The sequence below is a fragment of the Anas platyrhynchos genome, chromosome 11 (assembly GCF_047663525.1).
Source record: "Anas platyrhynchos isolate ZD024472 breed Pekin duck chromosome 11, IASCAAS_PekinDuck_T2T, whole genome shotgun sequence".
Taxonomy (NCBI): domain Eukaryota; kingdom Metazoa; phylum Chordata; class Aves; order Anseriformes; family Anatidae; genus Anas; species Anas platyrhynchos.
Window position 1 is genome coordinate 4,968,859 of NC_092597.1, and position 17,374 is coordinate 4,986,232.

Sequence of the window (17,374 nt, forward strand, 5' to 3'; positions counted from 1 at the left end):
TTTTGTTAATATAGTCTACGTTTTGTTAATATAGTCTACGTTTTTCTATTCTGACCCAAGACTTTTAATTTATTTTATCTAACTGACAACCTGTTACTTACTCAGGAGTATTATATATACCTCCATTCTTGGCTTGGGTTAGGATTTAGGGTGGAGGGAATTTGAGGGTGGGGATGAAATCGAAGAAAACATATCCTGGTGTTTGAGCTTTACTTTTTGAAGTATGTTAAATGTATCACTTTGCTTGTTCAAAAATGTAGGTGATGGCTTAGGACTGTCTTCATGATAGATGTTCTTCACAAATGATGTCCTAGTCTAGCCTGCCCTGTTGGAACAACTTCCCTGGAATAATAATAAAGAAATTTGGAGGGCAGTAGCATATGTGGATCACAGACAGCTGGGACATCTGATTAAGGAAATCATTTGTTTTCTAGTTGTAATGCTGCTGTTCAGACCCCTTTGTACTTTGATTTTGGTATCGTTTTGTACCACTTTTCATTACCATCATCTTAAAATGATTTTAAACCCATTCTGCAGTGGTTTCCCTGAGACCATATTCTTTGGAGAAATAAACTGCAATACTGGAAAAAGGGAGTTTTTTGAATTCTTACTTGGGCTTTGTATGACTTTGAACAAATCATGTAAATATCTGTACTGTATCTAAATTGAAGATAACAGCAGCCTTATAGGAATGCTTTTAAAGTAAAGTATGTAAAAATCTATGGAGACTTAAATGATGATTTATTAATGTTTTTGAAATAGTGCTTTAGGGATGGCATGAGACTCACACTCATGAGTCTCAGGTGCATAGAACTATTTATATTTTGTGATTAGCAGAAGGTGATCTTACATATGGATCATAATTTAAGGGATGAAAATGTAGTCTATGTGCAGATGGGGTTTAGTCTTTCAATGCTATTTCCCATAGTGAGTCATGAAGAACAAATGTCTCCTTTCATGTAGCTCTGCAAGAACACCTGTTTAGGGCTTATTTCTGCTACTGGAGAACTCAATAGGAATGACGTTAGTTATTCCTGATAGTTGTACTTTTAGCCCTACTGAGGAGTGGCTGGCAGCCTCTGAACTTAACTGCCTGGTAGGTGATGCCACAGTGGAGCCTGGGGTGAGGTTCCCCTAAACCTGGCTATGAGAACGCTCCGAGTTAACCCTGCAGGAACCACGGTGTAGCCAGGGGGAAGTAAATGCTGCATTCCAAGGTACTGTTCAGACATACACTTGAGATGTTGCCAAACTGTGCAGTGAAATCTGGGATCTGAGAAGCTCAGTATTTTCACAGGTGAGACAAACCCTGTCATGAGATGCAAATAACAGATGATTCATACAGGCCGTGCCTTAAGTGTCTTCTATGTGTTGCACGTTGAATGGAAACAAGGTATTGCCCTGGGACAGGCACTCATTATCTCCTTTTATTACACTGTTCTAGCAATTTTTTCCTTTGCGCAGTTTTATGTCAAGGCCTTAAGCCAGAGAACTCATGTAGCAAAACGTTTTTTCAGTTTCTAGTAATGAAGTCACATATATTTACATCATTATCATCTAAGAATCCCAAGCAGTACTTACTAATTACCAAGAAGGGGAAGATACTTCTAATTTTATTGAGGAAACAGAGTGATGATGAGTTAAAGGGACTTTCCCTGAATCACAAGAAACTTAATGTGGAGCTAGAAACTGAGCCCAGACCTTCTGACATTCAGCTCACTGTTTCAGCCATATGACCGTCCTTTTACAAGTATCAAATATGTACACAAGGCTCTCCAATTTAGTCTTCACATTAACTTCCAATGCTACAATTCAGTTCCTCTGAACTTTGCCCTCTCACTCGTTTTAGCAAAAAGGCAATCATTTGCCCATTTGTTTCAATAGTAAGTAGAAACTGTTTTATATACAGATGATGCTTTCCCCTCCATTCATATGCTTCTCATCCTAGTATTAGAAGGCCAGCCTGTGTCAGCGAGGGCCTGTTTAAATTAGAAACCAAATCATGTTTCAGGGATGCCTTGGGCTGTCTTGTGGAGAGGGTTCTTCTCAACCCTTGCCAGTTACTACTTGGTGGTCCTGCCAATCGTTGCTGAGTTTCAAAACAAAAATTGCTCAAGCTCAGGCAGCACTGTTACCCAGCGTACGCAGCTGGACAGCTGGTGAGCTGGGACGAAGCAAGGCCCAGCGCTTAACCAGGCACAATTCACCAGACCATGTAAAGGGACGGGGGAGTGGCACTGTCCTAATTGCTAACATTCCTCCTCTGCAAGACTTCTGATATTTATTTAATAAGCCCAGGCTCATAAAGTCTAAATGATTTGAGCAATCAAGTGGTAGCTGATTTGTATATGGAGATGACATGCAGTCAGACTAAGTGAAGGGTGAAATGCTCAACTTCTGACTTCTGCAAAGTTTTATCTGGCAATTGCAAATGAAATAATACCTCAGGCAGCTGTGCCCAAGAGCGGAACATACAGTGAGAGTACCTAGGAGCTGTACTTCAGGCCAGATTTGCAAAGCCGCAGCTCCTATTTAAGGGTGCATGACCAGTGTGCTGGCATGGTCTTTCCAGCCACTGTGGAGACGTTCCTGTTGCTGCCAGTGAGTAATATTCATGAACTCCAGTGTGATGTCTCCTGCCAGTGGCAGCAAAAGTCAGAGATGTGGTAATGCTCAGTTCTCAGAAGGGTGAAAGGCAGGTTCAGCAGAACTGTCTGGAACACGCCTGCATTTCTACAGTTCAGCAACAGATGTTTGTAAATAGGCACTCCTTCACATGTAGAAAGGAGTTCATCAAGAGACTGCCACGTGTGAGAGTTTGTTCTTTCTTTCTGTGGGACCGTTGCTGAGAGTTTTAGCATTAAGTGGGGAAAAAAAACAGCATTACATTCATTAGCATTTCATTCAGAATTATTCCCAATTTGTAGTGAAACAGGGACACATGGTAGACTTCCAGATTCAAACTGGAAATGGACTTAATGCAGTGGATGTGGGACGAGCGAGGAAGAACAAATTTTGAGGAACCTGTTCTTGAGTAAAAGGCACTGGCAGATGTTTATATGTTCCTATATGTTCCTATATGTTACATATATTTATATGTATAAAAGAAGTATTATCTCCTTTTCAGTTCATTTTTAAAATACACAAAGGAAAGGCAGAGTAGAAAAGGAGAGTATTTTTGCTGTTTGTTCTTTCTATTTTCTCTCATGAATGGTGTTACAAGTGGCCGTTTACCCTATATAGCACCCATATAAGCTGAACAAACCCTTTGGTCTTTTCACCTGTATAACAGGATCCACTAAAACAGAAACACCAGCGTGGGTCTCTGATGACAACCTAAACTCCACTGACGTTTCATTCAGATAGGTAGTTTGCATAGTTTTAGAGTAATTTGTTAATGTTCTTTTGATAGCTTCTGCTTATCAGCCTGAGGCTTATTGACCATAACTGTATTGTGAACTGAGTAAATTGGTTGTTACTGTGTTTGCAAGCAGTTCAGCCTGATTACACTGATGTAAGCACCATTTTTACAACGTTGTCTCTGGTGCCATTACAGAAATTAAGCAAGCAAGCAGGCAGGAACACTGCACATACCTTGTTCTTAGTATGGTGATTTACTGCCTCTATCTGCTGCCTTTTACAGTTGTGTACTGGCTAATGTCCCTGCCCTGCTGCTTAGCTGAAGTCATGTGGTGCTACATCCGCAGTGTGGAATCTGAATCTGACTTTGCTACCAGACCGAGAAACAGGCTGCAACTTTTCTGAAGTTCTTTTCTCATCTTCCTGTGGTTACCTTGTGCTTAGAAAAACAAACTGGTAGGGGTTATGGTGTGAGGACATGTATACTTTTGACCTACTTCCTTTTGAGAAGTTTATGTTCTTCAGCCATTCTCCATGGCTTCTCTGTGTTCTGTTTTGACTTGGCCTGATGGCTGAAAGCTTTCCTGTAAATTATTACTTTTGACAGTTATGATAGTGATATTCCACACTCCCATAGTATCCTCTGACCTGCAAGTATCAGAATGCACAAAGATATGCCTAAAATGTCAGAAAAGAATGTGAATCACATATAATTACAAATGATGTCAGATAAACAATGTAAGTGGAGTACAGTATCTCAAAGCAAACTGACAAGCACCACTGATTAGAGTATTTACAGTGAGAAAGAGTTTCTGAGTTAGCTTCAATCCATAATTTCTGATTATTGAGTTAGTGTATTAAAATAGTATAAAGTATCAATTTACCATCATTCTGTAAGCTAACAAGATAAGTACATATATGGATTCAACTAATAAATCATCAAAATATTGGCTATTGGGGTGGGGGAGTGTGAGGCAAATAAGGAAGGTGGGAAAGCTACCAAGGTCAATCATCTAAACAAAGTTACTCTGGAAAACATCTGGCTGCAGTGGGTCTCCTGGAGGCTGCATAGTTGATTCTCTTTTGCTTCAGAACAAGAGGAAAAAGGGGACATGTGGCATCCTGGCTGATACCAGCTTATACTGCTTGGTGTGTGAGAGAGAATGGTCTCACAGCTCTGCCGTTTATCTCCTTCATTTTCTCACCAGTTCCTATGTAAGCAGTGTAAAAGTATCATCATTAATCTTGGCTGAAGGTTCACATTTATTGTTTTTTCAGGTGGAACTTGCAGAAATTTGCACAAAGAGTGAACGTTACATTGGCACAGAAGGTGGAGGAATGGACCAGGCAATCTCTTTCCTGGCAGAAGAAGGAACTGTATGTGGATCTTTCTAATCTAAACCAAGAATGTGATATTTGTTAATGTAAACGATGTCTTCATATCTAGCAGAAAGACAAAAAAATAGAATAACTCAGCAAGCAGGATAAGCACCATTGCAAACAAAACAGGAGTTATATGTATAAACTTGTGCACAATTGGGCACAACGGGTTTGAAAGAATAAGATGGTGAAAAGTAGAAATGGAAAGAAGGAGAAAAGAAAAGTTGTGGGGAAAGATGCACCCTAGAAGAGCTCTAGGTTTCACACTATGTGGCTAATTGATCACTGAACTTAGATTTCCCATATAATGAAATCTGAATGGCTGGTATGCCTTGTATTCAGTGCAAATGGGATAATTATTATAAAAATGCTTTCTTGAAACTTCTTATAACCAAAGAGTTCTAGGAAGTTTTGCCAGGTCAAGTTAGAAAGACAATGGAGATTTTTTTTTTTCCCCAGTTTTGGTAATTCCAGACAATTCTGTGGCTGAATTCTGATGTAGAAGGTATTTAGCTGTCTTAGACATGGTGACAGAAGGTGGACTAGCAATGATACACAGGACCTGACAAGTTATGCATGAGTGTTCGCAGTGGAATTTACAATGAAGTTCATCCACTGTCTCAGAGGGTGCACAGGACTGTGAACATTCAAACCTAAAAGGTGTCAAAATACATTTACTGAAATGAATGCAGCTTTTCATGGGAGACCTTTACTCTGCTTATAATCTGTTTGAAGTGATTTTATATCTCTACAGATTTTGTGCTTTATTGCCATATCTTGGATGAGCTTATACAGAAAATAAAACTTTCCTAGAATTACACCAAATGTCTAGTGCCCTCATGACACATTTATTTTCGATTTCACATCACCTGTGCCTACTCTGTACCTTTCCTTCATGCTTTATACTGTTAGTAGTAAACATGCGGCTACATTAATGCTGAAGAAAGTTGCATATTTTCCTGGCAAACACCCAGAGGATCTTATAAGTGGAGACTTTTCAGATACATATAGGTGGTGGTCAGAAAAGCAAAGAAAATGGTAGAAGAGATTAAAAAAAAGAAATCGTAAACTGAACACAAAGCATCCTTGCTTCAGTATACTTGCAGCTGAATGCAGCTCTGGCCACCCATGTCAAAAAAAAAATAACATAACTAGAACAATTTGAGCACTGACTGAATAATTTAAAACTTCAGCTTGGAGAAACAGTACCTTTGATGGTGAAATTTTGAAGCTTTGTAAAATACTGAAAGGGTTAGAGAAGGTAAATTGAGAATTCAGTGTTTTTCATAACTGAAGCGCTAATAGAAACACAATGACATTAGCAAGCAGCTTTTTTAAAAACAAACAAGGAAGTTGTTTTTCAAAACATTCATTGTTAAATTGAGAAATACTGTACATATTGGACGGCAAAAGTTTAAAAAGGGTTCAAAAAGGATTTTCTTGGATATGCTGATAGAGTACTAGTCTATTTGTGGCTATTAAACATAATAGTATGATGTATATTCCAGTGTCAGTATAACCGCCATAATTTTCCAGTATGAGAAGCTGGAAAAGTATACCAGAAGAAAAGATTGCTTTGTATATGACTTATTTATATATTTCCTCTAAATATCCATTTAAGGCTACTGTCAGACACAGGACACCAGACCAGGTCAGTGGTACATTCTGATCTAATGTAGCAGTTCCTAAAGGGTATATTGAAATGTAAGCAAGCCTGTCTGTCTTGATAGTAGTTTTGTGACTTGGTCCAGAATCTCAATGGTAGGGAGTAACACACATGCTGTACATAATGTACAAGCAGATTTGTCATTGTTTATTTAGCACTCTAGCTGCTCAAGGAACTCTCTGGGGGTGAACAATGCCAAAACCAGTAAGATGTCCCTGCTTGCAGAGTAACAATCTATTCTAAGGAGCGAAAGCAGGGCACATGATTTACAGCTTACCCCACTGAAAAGCCAGATGTGAGTTTAATCTCTTGATTACATTACATCCTGAATTATTTAATTAATGCATGCCTAGCTTATTCCACAAAAAGGTCACAAAATGTTGGGAACATCTTACATAGCCTGTGTAAGGCATCTGTGAGGCAAGACAGTCTCTTAGAAGAAAGGAGACAGTAACTACTTTTTATATATCATTTTATTTCATTTCTCTGATTATTGGTATGTAACATGATCATTGTCTCCGGGCAACCCTAAAATTTTGGTAATACTTAGTACCTCAGTGAACTAAATCTTGATTTAGTGGAAAATTAGAAAAGTAAGGGGGAGATGGACACTAGTGTAGGGGAAGCGAATGTGAAGCTGCTTGTTTCTAGTAGCACATACATTAGCTTCAGCCAGGCCTGGTACTTTTCTGTAGATCAAAGAAAAACTGTTGTCTTAAACAGGCAAGAAAAATAGGTTGGGTGGGGTTCTGTGAAACCCTGAAAAAACCCAAAGACTTAATGGAAACATTTTAAAATCCAGCTACAAGGGAAGGGTTTGAAATGTATGTGCAGCTTGGCCAATGAGGTTAAGTCTCTTTTCTTGCTGTTTCATGTCAGTTTCCTTCATTAACTGTCCCTGGATTTCCAAGAGAAAAAACATGCAAATTTGCATATGATTTATAGAACTAAGTGCACTGCTAGCTAGTAGTAAATTAAAACTAACCATTCATTTTTCTTCTGATAGGCCAAGTTGATAGAGTTCAGTCCTCTGAGGGCAACTGATGTTAGACTTCCAAGTGGAGCAGTGTTTGTTATTGCTAACAGTTGTGTTGAAATGAATAAAGCAGCAACTTCTCATTACAATACTAGGGTAATGGAGTGTCGTCTGGCTACAAAGGTAATGTATGGCTTATGTCAAACTCTAATGAAACCTTCATCTAAGTATGTGTTTTTCTCCACTTCTGACCAATCGTATCTTTAACACCTGGCTAGGTGCTACTTTAAGTAGCATTTTTCTTTCCAGAACCAGATACTTCCATCTCTGCTGAAACAGGACTCCTGCTAAGTTTAACGGAAATGCAGAGACAGTGCCCTTATATAGAAGATTATGTGATTTAATTCTATTTATTTCGTATTATATTTGAATGGAGGAAATATGTCTATTTTTCAGCAAATAAATATTCTCAGTTAATGAGATAGACTGTTTCTAATTAAAGCTGAATAATGATAAATAATGGAAAGCAACCAGTGTGGTCACATGTTTATATGTATATATGGCAGTAGATGTGTATTTTCAAGGATTTAGAGGACATCAAAGCTACTAGTTGGAGGCCTGGAAGTAATATTGGAAATGCTGAATAGCAGCATGCATGTTAGTGTGAAGTTTAAAACAGGCTTGAATCAAACCCCAGCATTTAGGTTGCGCTGCCAGTTTGTAGTTTGCAATTATCTCTAAAATACATGGAATCTGAACATGACAAATCTAAGTTCCACTTTAATTATAGATTTTGCCGACCATACGTTTAGGAATATGTAGATATAGGGTTTGATTTAAGTCTGTTATAAAAATACAGTGGATTTTTCTTTGATTAAATTAAAGGACAAGTAAGCATAATGATTCAAAATTATACCCAACATAGAGTGCTGTGTGAAAGAAGAAAAATTGGGTCACAAAGTATAGGTGAAAGTTTTAAAAAGTGCTGCATGGAACTTCTTGCCACAAAACATTTGGCCAAAGTCTAAGCAACACTCCAATACTCAATCTAAACAAACAGGTACTTTGAGCACCTGTTGGCATAATAATTCCATGAAAAAAATACCATACTAAATGCTAAACAAAAGTGAGAGTTGAAGAAATTATCAGGCAAAAGTAATATAAAATATGCTAGTTGAGATATTTTTCCAGGAGGGAAGCTAAACTTCAGGTGACTTTTAAAATGGGCTTTCAACTGGCGTATAAAAAACAGCTGCATTTTAGGTGTTATGTTAGATATTAAAGCTGTTGTTATTGAAGTTATTGAAGACTCCTATGCCTTTAAGCAAATCAAGTTAAGCGTGATGGTTCTGACGTAACTGATAAACCTCTGACTTAGGATAGCTGATCAACTAAACACGTCTTTTAGGGTCCAAAATGATCTGTTTTGAAAAGCAAACTGTAATAAGTGCATTATGATGTAAGACCTTTTAAAGTATTGTTCCATATGCCAGCTTTGGCAAATTGAATCATAGTTTTTTAAATTGCTTTAAATTACTGAACCTGTGTAGTAAACTGCAAAAAGGGGCAAGGAAGAATGACTTTTTACACTCTTGTTAGCTATGATGCAATCCCTAAATAGGTACCTTCAGCAGATCCATGATTTTAAGTAGACTAACAACATACACCTGTCTATTTTTAAACATATGCTACCCAGATGGAAAGCTGCACACACTATAACAATATGTTTAGCCAAGAAAGATTGTCTTTAGGAACAGGTCACAGTGGGGTGAAGGAGGGCAGGTATGTAAGTGGAAGCAGGGAAGTCTTTTATGCACCATTAAGCTAATGGAATTATGAAATAACATGCAGAGCTTCACAATAATATTTTACAAGAAATGCCCATTGGTAAGTGCCTTAGGATGGGCTTTTTTCCCCTCTTCCAACTTAGGCCATTTTCATATTTCTTATTCCTTGCAGAAATCTGTGTAAGTAAAGATACCAATACAACATGTCTCTGTTGGCATTAGTACAGAACGTTTTGATATCAGTCTGTCTTACACCAAATGAAATCTTGAGCATCCTCACAAAATTGCCTGTCTCTGGTTCTATGCCTTTCCCTTCTAGACAGCCATTTATTTGATTGATTTTTTGCTGTTCTTGTTTGTTTTTTCTTCTTTTTCAATTTTTGCTTTAGTCTCTGAGTGCTTTCCTGTACACCATTAAACAGCATGTTTAAAGTCAATTACATTCCTCAGAACATTCTCAGTTCCACAGGAAATTAACATGTACTTTATACCTCAGAACACTTGCGCAGTAGGTGTTGCAGGGTAAGTATGCACATTAGCAAATATTCTGCTATCCCTGTGTTTCGTAGGGTGTGTTTCAGTTCAGTTTCAGCTATAGCGGTGCCAAGAATGTCTGCAAATGGGATGCCATGTAGTTAATCAGCCAGTGTGTGTTAAGTGTGGGCAGACACTCAGATGGCATATAGAAATATAAAGTGTAAGAAAATGGTGTTATATAAGGGCTAAGTATCCCAATACTTCTCAGCCAGGCTTTCTTTTATTTAGATTTGTCCCATCATTCGCTGAGTATGTTGTACTGTCAGTTGCATACCGTGCTCCAGTGTGCCTGTGTTGAACAGTAAGACAATAAGGGCTACAGATCCTGTATCCTGACAGTTAAGAGCCAGCTGGATTATGTCCACATCTTTAATCCATCTAGTCATCAAGAAAATATCCAACTGTGGGGATCAGTGCTGGGATTACATTTGTACATTTAATAGATGGGATTTTTCTCATTTCTGTTCTGTGTCCATTACAATTTGAGGTGCTGCAGCTAAATATTAAAAACAATATATTAAAAAAAATCTTTTTGCCCATAACATTTTTCCCAGTGCTGTTACAATTTAAATTTCGCTATAAACAGTATGAAATTTTACAAAATAGCCCTGCCCGCAGGCCTGAAGAGGTCAGTTTCCATTTGGAACATCTGACGTGTAAAACTCAATGTAGTTAGCTCATCTAAAATACAGCATCTCCACTCAAGAATAGAAAATAGAGTAGATGGCACAGTGCGTGTGACAAATATTTATAGCTGGATTATTTATTTTACAAGTAAGTAGAAGGACTTTTGTTGCCTTAGAGAGCATTATATTATTTTTTTTCTAAATGCTTAGTTCTATTTAAATTCTGGTAATAAAGTTTAGGGGATGCTGAATGTTAGGATTAAATTATGAGAGGGAAATTTCCATTCATTTAGCATCTTGGAACAGATCTAAGTTTGTGTCATAAACATGCACCAACATGCACCAAATATTATTGAATATTTAAATGAAATAAGTGAAGCAATAATTGCTACTGTACCTGATCAATAAGTAAGCCAAAATACAAGTGCATTAAAGTAACAAAGGTCTACATGCTCAGTGCCTTTGAAAAGCAGTCCAGAAGAGACTTAAGCAGTCTTTCACCAGAAAATTTTCTCACCTTGATTTCTGCATTAGCCACCAGACACAGCTGTTTCTTTCTCCACCACCACATACAACACTGTTTTAAATGACAGCAGTGTCATATGATTGGGATTTTGATTGGATTTTGTTTGTTCTGCTCTGCTAAGCTTCGTATAAATTTTAGCAAGTCACTAGATGGCACCAAAAGTAGTTAACTTTTATGTGCCGTAATAAAGCACAATTGGAAAAGCCCCTGCAGAAGCGCTGTTGGAGGAGAGCAGGAGGTTGAGAATCTATAGCTGGACAGTAGATCTGCTTAAACATCCAGTTCAACATGGATTTGAATGGGAAAAGGAATTAATTCCCTGATTTTGCTGCAATACTTTAAACTCTCTGCAAACATAAAGCCTGATCTGGTATATGTGGAAACTTTAATCTCAATTTAAATGGTGCAGAATTAGAGGCATGTCGTGTATTTATCAATCCCGTAAAGTGACGTTGGCACATCCCTGCTAATCTGTCACAATAACCACTTAATATCATTCCATCACTAATAACATTAAAAATATTCCACCTCATGGAAGCATTTGGAAAGCTGCTTTGCTCAGGTGTTTTCATTAGGCACTGGGGAGCATCATCACATGCAGCAACCTTCTGGAGAAAAGCCTCTTTGACATATTTCCTTTTAGGGTTCTGGTGTGTTTTTCAATTGCCAAAACATCAGAAAGATACATAACACATGACATCATTATCTGGAGTGGGAAAAACACATTTATCTAGATCTAATTAGCATAATAGCAATCATGTAGGAACAGAACAGATTCTGACCAACACATAGTAACTTTGTAGAGCTCAAAATTTTGAATTTTGTGTTAAAAGAATGTGCTTATTTGTAATTTACCCTAAACACTAGACATTGAGAACGAATACAGTTAATTCTCCAGCACAAATCTTATGCCTACCTACTTTCATATTTTTAGGACTATTATGAGAAAGGTTTGTAGTGACAACGATCATTAGGAAACTGCAGGAACATCTTGGAAAGATCGATCTCTGTTTTCAATGTTAGAGCAAATTAGTGCAGAAACAGACTTCTTGGGGACTTGCAGTGTTACAATATTTTAGCATTTGTATAAGCAATAGTCTGAATGTGGTTTTGAAATATTAGCAATTGTTTGAAGTAATAACATCCATGGAAAAGGATGAATCACTGATTTGATATCACACAATGTCAGTAGGGCTTTCACAGACAATGTCTCAGGTAGGGGAGTGTATGTGTATCTGCCATTCATAGAGCTTTTATATAAAAATATAGTAATTATCTGCTCTGTGTGGATTGAAAGTGGCTGTTGATGATTCCCAATTAAGAAGTGAAAAGAACAAATGGGTCTTAAAGCTGCTAATGGACAATTTAATGTTAGTTTTAAACTGGAAAGCACAATATGTTTTATTTTTTAAATCTTAGCTTCTCTCAAAGTCAAAAGGCCTGGACTGGAAAAAAATGTTGAGACTCCAAGATGTGCAAGCCAAGCTAGGAGTTAGCCTAGAGGAAATGCTGACCATTGTCGAGGAGGTATTACATCCTGAGCCTTACAGCACAGAGGAAATTTGTAAATGCCTGGGAATTAGCCTGGAGGACCTCCGCTCTCAGATCCTTAGTCAAAACACGCAAGATGGTAAGCATATATGAAATGGCGTTTTTTACTGCATGATGTTTGTGTTATATAAAATGGTTCTGTATTAATATTAGTAGGTAGTACACAAGTCTTGCCAGAATAGTTCTCCAGAATCTTAGGTGGCAAGATGCTAAATGGCAGAATGAATCACAGAATCACAGAATTTCTAGGCTGGAAGAGACCTCAAGATCATCGAGTCCAACCTCTGACCTAACACTAACAAGTCCTCCACTAAACCATATCCCTAAGCTCTACCTCTAAACGTCTTTTAAAGACTTCCAGGGATGGTGACTCCACCCCTTCCCTGGGCAGCCTGTGCCAATGCCTAACAACCCTTTCTGTAAAGAACTTTTTCCTAACATCCAACCTAAAACTCCCCTGGCGCAACTTTAGCCCATTCCCTCTTGTCCTGTTGCAAGGCACGTGGGAGAATACACCAACCCCCACCTCACTACAGCCTCCTTTAAGGTACCTGTAGAGAGGTACCTTAAGGTTTCTTAAATGGTAGAAGTAGCAGATCACTTACTATTTTAGATTAGTCTGTAATATTTTAGAGTCATCACTAAATAATCCAGGCTTTATTCTAGAGAAAAGACTAAGCTAGGCTTCCTTTTTAAGCCATAGCTCCAACAAAACCAAACATTTTGGATGGTTACAGCATTGATCAAATGAGTCCTGTTTGTGGTTCTTTAAATGGTGTTCAGGGATAGCACAGGTGGAGCTTGTGCTTCTCTTTTCGAATTGATAAGTACACAGTCACTTCATAAAACAAGCAACAAATCTTCTGGGCCACTCTTTCCTGAGAAAGAAGTTTCTGTTACCGCCAATATATATATTTATTTATTTTATAAAAACGTTGGTGCAGGTAAACAATTTACTACTAAATGTATTTCCCACATATTCTCGCATATAATTATACCATGTAGCCTTGAGTATTGGTGTATATGACTTTTGAAAGATTGACTGGCTTCTGAAAGAATTGTCTTGGATGCATACAGTAGGATTGCTAGTAGTGCTTAATAGAGCATTTATGAAATCATTAGTTTGCCTACATAGTCATTTCCAGTTGAGATTAGAATTTTACTTTATGCATTTAAAATAATGCATACTTCTTTGTTTCTATCCTGTGGCTTTAATACCTCTGCTATTCTCCACAGCCAAATTATATCCTTGCCAAGACTGCTTTCAGGGAGGTACATATTTTATGCATATAAATTAGTAACATGTATATATATATATATGCATAATGGTGCATATATTTAAATAATATGCATATCTGGAACAATTGTAAATGTTACATATTGAACTGAGATCAGGCCTGAATCTATAATCTGTTTTGCAAGACAATGATATCAGAGAGCATAAAATTATCTTACTGTCTAATTACACTGCCAGAGGGGTACCAGCATGGAATATGATATCTTACTCCAGCTCTTGATCTTCACAGAAAGAGCTATGATCATTCTGTGCTGTATGTACAAGACTGAACTCTGTAGATGTACTCTGCAGCATTTTCATGGGGAACTACAAAGTTCTGACTCTTTTATGCTGTCCCCTAACTCCCCTTTATGAAGCAGTACAAGACTTACAGATGTTTATAATCTATAGACCTGGTTTATAAAATAAAATTCTACAGCTCTGTAGAACCGAATTGTTTTATTTATGTTATGTTGTGTTGTCCGTCCCTCCCTCCCCCAAAACTTGAATAAAAAATTTAAACTCAAAAGTTATAGAAAAAACTCAAAGGAAGTGCTATACTGTGGCTCTGAATAGTGTTTGCAGATGTTTGCTGAACGGAATCTCTTAAACTTGCATGACCATGATTTCATTTGATAAGGCCAATTACAATGGGTTATGCTGGAAGTCTCTTTGCATGTACAATATAAAATTAAATAACAGCTTTCTGTAAAACTATATACAAAGAAGAAACAAGACAGACACAGAAAGAAAATCTAAATGCACAGTGTTTTTTTCTTTTTTGTTAACACACTCAACAAAATTTCATTTTATGTTGGCTTTGGAAAACCAGAGGGTGTTTGACAAAAATATTTTCCTTATCTCCCCTCTACTTTCCCACTATACTTTAATGACAAAGCCTGGCTTCTTTATGTGAGAAAACCCACCAAGAAATAAATGATCTCTGCAGAGGATTTCGGAATGTTGAACTTGTGTTCAGCAAGAACAAAGAGAGCTCTAACCTTTAAGGTACCTTTTATTCCTTTGTATAGGTTTTATCAACTTTTCTGATAAAATATTACAGCATTAAGTGTAAAATATGTGCATGAGAAGTATACTTAGATCATTTACTGGAATCCAAATTTTCTGTGGCTGAATATAAATTGTCAGTAGTTTAATTCTTTTGTATTACTCAAAGCCCAGTGATAATTAACATTATTACTGATGCTGTATCTCATGTTTAAGGATCTGACAGTGCTATGTATATTATTTCAGCCTTCAGTCCAGCTTTCCTTCCTCTACTGCTCCAGTGATGGTGCTGTATACTTGCACAAAGTTCTGTGTGTATGTAAGGCTGACCAAAGAAAATATCCAGATCCCAAAGAAAAATCACATGGACAGGCTTTGGCAAGTCCCAGGCTGTGGCTGATGCATAGCAACTTTACATCCCTTTTATAGGCAGGTACTCAGGGATTCCTGCGGTGCATCACTGTACAGCCCTACTTGCTCCCCAGGTTTGGAGAAGCACAGATGATGCATAAAGCCTTTGTAAACTTATTGCAGTTGTTCCTTGGCCAACTCAAAATCCTGAGTTTAAATCCCCCTTCCAAATGTTTATACATGGATTGCACTCATGGCTTCTGAACATCTCCAGAGAAAATAATATTTCTTACATTCTAAGGTGCACTATATCATAATTTTGTCTTGGACTTGTGCGCTTCACAGAACATTTAGTGTGTGGTTATTGTGGGACATTAAGTATTTATAAGCCTCACCACAAAAGGACACTTTTACAGGAGAGTATATTCCTTTGAACTATAAAAAGATTTTTTGTTCTTAAGTGAGTTATTTTTAAACTGATTTTTCCTTTTCACATATAAAATTGTAATTTAATTGTGGCATTCAAACCTGGGAAATGAGTTGTCATGGGAATAACAGGCATCCATTTGTTGTCGGGATTTGGCTGTTGAACGGCCCTCCTATTTGTTTCCTGGAATGATAATTCTAAAACCATCCTGTAGCTTGACGAAGTGGTGTTTCGATAGCCTTTCATTCGCATTGCCAAGTTATCTGTTTTAATGGTGATCTCAACACAAGAACAATTTTTACTTTATTTGCACGGAAACTAAGGCACGGCTGTATGTGAAGGTGGACTCTCAGACATGCTGCTCAGCCACACATAGAGCTTTGTTGTGTGCAGCTGTAGAGTGCCCCTGTTTTACAAGAACAGAAGTTACCTCCAAATTGGTGAACCTAAGAGCACTTCCCAGCTTCAGGATCTGGGTGCCTGTCACAGCCTCAGCGTGATCCCTGCTATGGCCAAATTGGGGCACACTTCATCTCCTTCCATAAAACCACAGCTTCCTTGGGATGAGCCCCAGGACGTCTGCTCCAGGCAGACCCCATACAGGTACTCAGCTGAGGTAGGCCTTTTGGGACTGCCACAGGTCAGGCACAGGCAGTGAATGTTCTAGGTTAGTCACAACAGCCCTGCTAAAGCTCACACGTCTCTGGAGAAAAAACAGCTCAAAATTGGTAGTTACCATATTCTCAAAGCAGGTGTCTGCTAAAAGGGTTGCTGAATCCAGCAATGGCCGGTCCGTCATTTATTTTCAGAAAGCCGGATTACAAACAGTCACTTGAGCAGTCCCAGTAGAGTAACTGTTCCCCACTTTGAGTAGGGGGGTTCACAATCTGGCTCAAATTAAAGCCATCTGGCAGCATTTTCTTGTATATATTATGAGCCAGAAACCTTCACCCTCTTCATGTTCAATCAGCAGGATGCCTAACAGAGAAAGGTACTATTCCACATGAGTAATGGTGGTAGAAACTGTCCCCTCCATGATTTTGCATTGGTGAGTTTTTCCTGTTGTAAATTTCTAACAGTTCCATCAGCCATGTGTAGCTCGTTAATCTACAGTGAAACACATCGTAAGAAGCTGCCAAAGCAGCCAGAAAAAAATATACAGCCTGAAGAGGCTGGTCTTTAGCTAAAGGTCAGATAGAATTGTACAGGAAGTCCCTAAAGAAAGGAATCTGCTGAAACTGAAATTACAACAAATCATATGAGTTGCTGGGAAGCCACAATGTTTAATTGTAGAGAAAAAAATCCATGTAAGTGGAGTGGACAGGTTTACACAATTTTAATAAAGTTAAAACAAAAAATACGACGATACAGTTGCAAACCCACAGTAAACTTCTCTGTTACATTTAACTAACTGTCATTTTTGTTTGCAACAAATAGCCTGGGATTTTTGTTTGTTTTAAGAGATTCTGTATGGATCTTGAACGAACTTTCATTAATGTTAGTTGTGTCTTAACAAATTACAAGGTTCTTGCTGCAGTGTGAACTATTAGTGCACTGGAAAATGTCACTGCTTCTTTCAAGGGCCTTTCGTGGTTGGTAAGTGGGTTAAGTCTAGCTGCTCACAGATGGTATTACAGAGATCCTGTGCAGAGGAGCAAAGCCCGGGTGCAGAGAATGCACAAAGGGTCAGCAAGAGTCACTGACATTCCCTGAAAAATGGATGTTGACTGGTAACACAAAGCAGTTAACAGTGGATGAGATTCCTTGTGGACTGTGTTCTCTTTGAAGCTTCAGAAATAATTACTGAGGCCGTGACTTGAAAGGTGGATTAGCTCTGCCAGCAATAGGCTGACTGCTAGTGAACGTGTTAAAAACTTAGTGACAAAGCATCACTAAGAGTAGA

At 38.0% G+C, this 17,374-nt stretch overlaps 1 protein-coding gene across 4 annotated transcripts in view; it reads left to right on the forward strand.

Annotated features, from left to right (window-relative positions):
• The window catches only part of GALK2 (galactokinase 2), a 52,477-nt gene that overhangs the window by 21,401 nt on the left and 13,702 nt on the right, over nt 1-17,374 (forward strand). For all 4 annotated transcript variants that reach the window (XM_027466750.3, XM_027466749.3, XM_027466748.3 and 1 more), the window contains 3 exons: nt 4,639-4,737; nt 7,413-7,565; nt 12,278-12,488. In XM_027466750.3, the coding sequence (XP_027322551.2) occupies nt 4,639-4,737; nt 7,413-7,565; nt 12,278-12,488 (463 nt within the window). The remainder of the gene's footprint in view (nt 1-4,638; nt 4,738-7,412; nt 7,566-12,277; nt 12,489-17,374) is intronic.